The following is a 5,666-nucleotide window of genomic DNA, read 5'->3' as shown; positions in this document are numbered from 1 at the left end:
TGACATGGAATAACACACACTAACATGTGACTGACATGGAATAACACACTCTAATGTAGGATTCACATGGAATAACACACTCTAATGTAGGATTCACATGGAATAACACACACTAACATGTGACTGTCATGGAATAATACACTAATGTATGATTCACATGGAATATACACACTAATGTATGATTGACATGGAATAACACACACTCTAATGTATGATTGACATGGAATAACGCACACTAATGTGACTGACATGGAATAACACAAACACTAACACGTGATTGACATGGAATAACACACTAACGTGTGACTGACATGGAGTAACACAGTAGCATGTGACTGATGGAATAACACACAGTAACATGTGATTCACATGGAATAACACACACTAATGTGACTGACATGGAATAACACACATACTAACACGTGATTGACATGGAATAACACACTCTAATGTGATTGACATGCAATAACACACACTCTAATATGTGATATATGTAGAAGTTGTTTTTAAGTGTCCCCAGGTAACCTCTTGCCTTGATCTTTGTAATTTTCCTATGAATAATGGATGGTTTACAAAGCTGTGCACTTGGGAGAGCCGTTGCCTCTGGCAACAGGAGATGACCTGGTGAAAGTTCAGCACAGATCTTGGATAAACACACACTGTTGACTCTGCTGGGGACTGCCAGTGTAACAACATCAATACAGATGTAAAATAATTCTGTTGTTTTACTTTATGTTCTCCATTTCTCTTGAAATTATTTTTTGCTTTATGAAATGTTTTACTTTCAGATTTTTATGGAGAAGTGCATAATTTCTGTTGCACAAATGAAACTGAGCCCAATCCATTTTCATGTCTGTCAAAACACTCCACTCAGTTTCCCACTGCCTACCCAGCTGTGCTGAAATGGTTTTTATCTAATGGCCAATGCAGTGAGAGGGGTCTCTGTGCTTTCTTTCCCCATTAACTCCTCCTTCAGCAGGAGAGCAGACCTGCTCCTGGCCCTGACACGGGGAGGGAGGGTTGCCAACAACGCCTGTACGTGCAGACACTCTTCCTCTCACAGAGAGCTGTATTTTGACATGAAGAATATGGGATTTTAACACTGAGCAGGCTTCTTACCACCACACTCAACAATCAGAGAGGATTTTGCACCCAGCAGCGCCCAGATAAAACCAGAAGGAGCTCAGTGGAGGCTGAGGAGATGCTCTGGGATGGGAAGTGGCACCAGGAGTGGATTCTCCATCCCGTTTGCGCGGGGAGCTCCGTGTCCCTCCCACCCTGCAGCAGCACAGAGAACTGCTGCTCCTTACCTTTGCCTATGGAAGTGGCAATTCCATTCATCAGCTGGGACAGGGATTTTCCAGGAGCCCCAGCCAGGCCCGGGGGTGCCAGGGAGTTGCTGCTGAGGAGGTCGATCTTGCCCGCCTGCTGCCGGAACCGCTCCAGCTCCCGCGACAGGAGGTTAAACTGCTCGCTCTGCGTCCGGCATTTCTCCTCCAGCTCCCGCACCTTGGCCTGCAGGACACGAGCCACTGCCACAGCCTGCCTGGCCAGCTCCTGGGGCCAGGGAGCCAGGATGGGCACAGGCTGGGAGCCAGGACGGGCACAGGAGCTGGGACAGCCCCAGGGCTCCCTCCCAACTCCCACCCGCGCAGAACGCGACCCACGCGCGGATGGGGAACACCGAGACCATCTCTCCTTCCAAAGGGGAAATCCCTCATCTTACACCCTGGCAGTGTAAAACATCACTGCCAACAACACCTGCAAGGACATCCTACAGCTTTGGGACTTCTTTGCACACCTGAATGTCGGTTTTGTGCGCTTTCCCAGCTTTCTCTAAAAACCAGGTGCATCTCTGAGGTATCTCTGCCCATCTTCTGCCATTAAACTGACACTTCCTAAATTGCTGCTTTAACATTTGTCAATTAAAACCCAACAGGAGCAGAAAACCCCCAGTGGCTCCTGCAGAATTTGGGCCCAGCCCTTGGCTGAACTGCCCTTCAAACAACGCTGCTCAAACCCAAACCACAGCGAGGTGCTGCGGGCACCAGCCACAAACAGGCTTTGGTGAGCCTGGGAGAAACACCAAAATGCAGCAGTTTTGTTTGAATTAAAGGCATCAGGCTTTAACACAACAGAACCTAAAAGATCAGTGTCTGTTGTGAGCTGGGAATCTCAGCCAGAGTGAATTCTGAATTGCTGGCGGTGGATTCACCACATTCCCTGGCTGGAAGCCGAGACAAAGGGCACGGGGAACTCTGCAGGTTGCTCCAGGTTTGACTCCAAATGTGCAAAGAGCAGTGAGAACACTACAGCACAAAACCCCTTTTATCCAAATCTGCACATTCACTGGGCCAGGTAAATTAAGGGGATAATAATGGATCCAGGTCTGGTGAACAAACATCACCTTCCCTCATTAAAAACCCCTCCGGTGCTTGGGTAAGCAGCTGTACTAACAAAGGAAATCTGGCTAGTAATTAAAGTCATTCAACTGAACTGAGAGCTCTGCTTTTTTTAAAGGAAAAAACCATTCTCGGTTTGTGTAAGAAAAACTGTACATTTTATATATCAAGAAAACAACATCTATTATGTACCACCTATAAAAAAGGTCCTAGCTAAAGGAAAATACTTACAGCACCCAGAAGAACCCAAAAAACCAAATGTCTACTCTACAGGATGGTACTGTTTGTTCCTGTTCTTGTAACAAATACGTTTTTAAGTCAGAGTGAATTTTAAAGATACCATTTCTTTGCATTCATAACACACAAATTAATTTATTTCTGCACAAGAAATCTCAGGGTATCCATCTGATTAATTATGGAATGAAGAACAGCAAGAATCAGACATTGTGGGAGTTTTACACAAACATGAAATGTTTGGGGTTTTTGTCTTTCATTTTTCATTTTTTCACTGTGGTCTTGAGCAAATGAAATGTCAGACTTTGCTACTTGTTAATTTGCTGCATGAAAATGGCATCAATGCACAGTTTCAAAAGGACATTAAGCAAACAAAGATGAAAACTGGCTTGGGTTTTTTTTGGTCCCCACTTTCCATTGGAAAGCTTAAGGATGAGCTATTCAACTCTCTAAGAATATTAATAACCTTTCCACGAGCAGCTATGGAAACTCTAGCACAAAAAAAAAAAAAATAAAATAAATCCATCACAATCCAGACCTCAACAAGGAGCTGCCCTGGCAGGAGCTCAGGGTGTTCCAGCTGTGCCACAGCTGGGCAGGCTCCGAGCTGGGTCTGAGCTGGATCTGAGCTGGATCTGAGCTGGATCCCAGCTGGATCCCAGCTGGATCTGAGCTGGATCCCAGCTGGATCTGAGCTGGATCCCAGCTGGATCTGAGCTGGATCTGAGCTGGATCTGAGCTGGATCCGAGCTGGATCTGAGCTGGATCTGAGCTGGATCTGAGCTGGATCTGAGCTGGGTCTGAGCTGGATCTGAGCTGGATCTGAGCTGGATCCCAGCTGGATGTACCAAGTTCCCAGCTCCCCCAGAACCGAGGCAGGCTCCATCCATGCCAGCCAGACAAGGTGCACACAGGACAGGTGAGGTGATGAGCAGCTTTCCAGGTGGACAGGTGTGAATTCAGAGCCCTGGGGAGCCCCTTGTGCTGGGCTGGTGCCCCTTGCCTGCAGCAGCCGGGTGAAAACGTCAGGGAGAACATTAAACCCCTGCTGGGGAAAGGAACAATCTGAATTCACACCAAATCCACACAGCCAGAAAGGCACAATCTGCAGGGAACTACCAAACCATTCCTACTGGGCATGCTCGTGAGGAATTGACTTTGAAAGCCAGGATCTGAGTTCTCATTAAACCATGCCAAGGTTAATTTCTCGTAGCAAATCGTCCTGGTTTTGGTGATTTGGTTGCAGGCCGATGAATGCAAAGCATGCTGGCAGAACAATGGTTCCAGCACAAATCCCATGCAAGCTGAGGCAGGGCTCTCGTGCTCAAGGGACAAGTGCAGGACTCAGGACAGGGAGAGGAGAATTTATGCCCTAAAATACCTGCATGCTGTCCAAGGTGTTCTGGATGAAGTGCAAAGCAATAAATCCCAAACAAGACACAGTAAACAAAGAGATGTGAAACAAACAAAGAAACAAAAGCAGTTTTGAATACTTTCTTTACATTACAAAGCAAAGTCCATTAGAACAGCTCCACGTGTGAAAACATGCATTAACACAAACCACACTCCAGGAACCAACACTGCTGCTGATCCCAAACTGCAAACGGCACATTAAACAAAATGCTAAAACATAATGTGCTCGTGGCAAGAAAAAGCAAAAGCTTTGGAAATCTTGTTGGGGTGATGCAAATCAGAGGCTGCAGACACATCAGCTAAATAAGAATTGTGCTCAGCTTGAGGGGGGTGAATAATCTCTTGCCTGTCTTGTTTGTATTTTCCTGTATCATATTCTTTCCACCAGGCATTAAATCATAACTTCAGCTTACAGTCTGGGAGCTAAACTAACTTAATATATATGAGGATAATGAAAGCCTATGAGTAAAACACATTCTGTGGGAATATTAACTTTTACAGATAATAATAAACAAATACTTTAATTTTGGGGTTTTTTTTTTAAAGTTGATCAATGCACCAGAAAAAAAACCACCTTTCACCAAGGCATGGCCAGCAAATACATGCAGAAATACTGTGGGAAGGTGGAAAGACTGGGAATCAGCTTTAGATAAAAGCAAATTCTAAATGAAATATTGACAATGCACTTGCTATTACCAATCCATATTTTTTGCATGTTCTTTAGGATACGTACATTAACACTTAAAACCATTTAATGCCTTTTCCTCAGGGAGAAAAATTAAGTGTCCTCTTTCCAGCACACCCTTTGAAGGCTTTTTGAAGTAAATTCTCAATTTTTTCCTTAGGTTTACAATTTCTGGTTCTTTAACATGTTGCTTTATGATTATTAGACAGTATTTAATTAGGAACCCTAGCTAAGCAATTGGTATTTCCAGCCTAATAAATTAAAATTCTCATCATTAATCACTCCCTTTAATAGTATTTTACAAAAAATGGCACCAAAAGAGAAACATACATCACTTCCAACAGCTCAGCTCAATGCACTCCTAACTGCACCATAAATCTTAAAGGATGCAATTAAATCAAAGAGAAAGAAAACCCCTCTTTGCCTCCCTGCAATGCTCCCAGGTGATGACACCGTAAATGATCCTGCTCAGAGGGGATTTTATATCCCTGAACAAGCCCAGGGAACACAGAGGATCTTACCTCTAGCAACTGAACTGCTCCTTCATGTTCCTTCTTAGCTTCAACCTGAGCCTTGTTTCGGAGGAAAAGGAGAAAGGGAAAAGGGGAGAAGGAGGAAGAAGGACAGTTCATTAGTCATGCCGGGTGTAACATGCTGCAAGCACACAAAGCTGTCCCCAGAGCTGCTTCCATCCAGCAGGGGTGGCTGTGCCAGCTCTGCCCTGCTCCCCCTGCCTGCAAATCGAGGTTTATTTTGGGAGCCTGAGACTCTGCGAGGCTTCAGAGCGGAGCTGGAGCATCACAGACACACTCAGCACTGCCACACCAGAGCTCCTGAGCTCCTGAGCATCACACACTCCTCAGCACTGCCACACCAGAGCTCCTGAGCTGAGCATCACACACTCAGCACTGCCACACCAGAGCTCCTGAGCT

The 5,666-nt window shown here is 45.3% G+C and overlaps 1 protein-coding gene across 10 annotated transcripts in view; it reads right to left on the bottom strand.

Moving 5' to 3' along the window:
• The window catches only part of RIMBP2 (RIMS binding protein 2), a 94,566-nt gene that overhangs the window by 30,559 nt on the left and 58,341 nt on the right, over positions 1-5,666 (bottom strand). For all 10 annotated transcript variants that reach the window (XM_015644332.3, XM_015644333.3, XM_015644331.3 and 7 more), the window contains 2 exons: positions 5,256-5,306; positions 1,311-1,515 (listed from right to left, as the gene is read on the bottom strand). In XM_015644332.3, coding sequence (XP_015499818.1) covers positions 1,311-1,515; positions 5,256-5,306 — 256 coding nt within the window. The remainder of the gene's footprint in view (positions 1-1,310; positions 1,516-5,255; positions 5,307-5,666) is intronic.

The sequence above is a fragment of the Parus major genome, chromosome 15 (genome assembly GCF_001522545.3).
Source record: "Parus major isolate Abel chromosome 15, Parus_major1.1, whole genome shotgun sequence".
In the NCBI taxonomy this organism is placed as follows: Eukaryota; Metazoa; Chordata; class Aves; order Passeriformes; family Paridae; genus Parus; species Parus major.
Note: the sequence above shows the minus strand (reverse complement) of the source record. Positions and strands in the feature narration are given on the sequence as shown.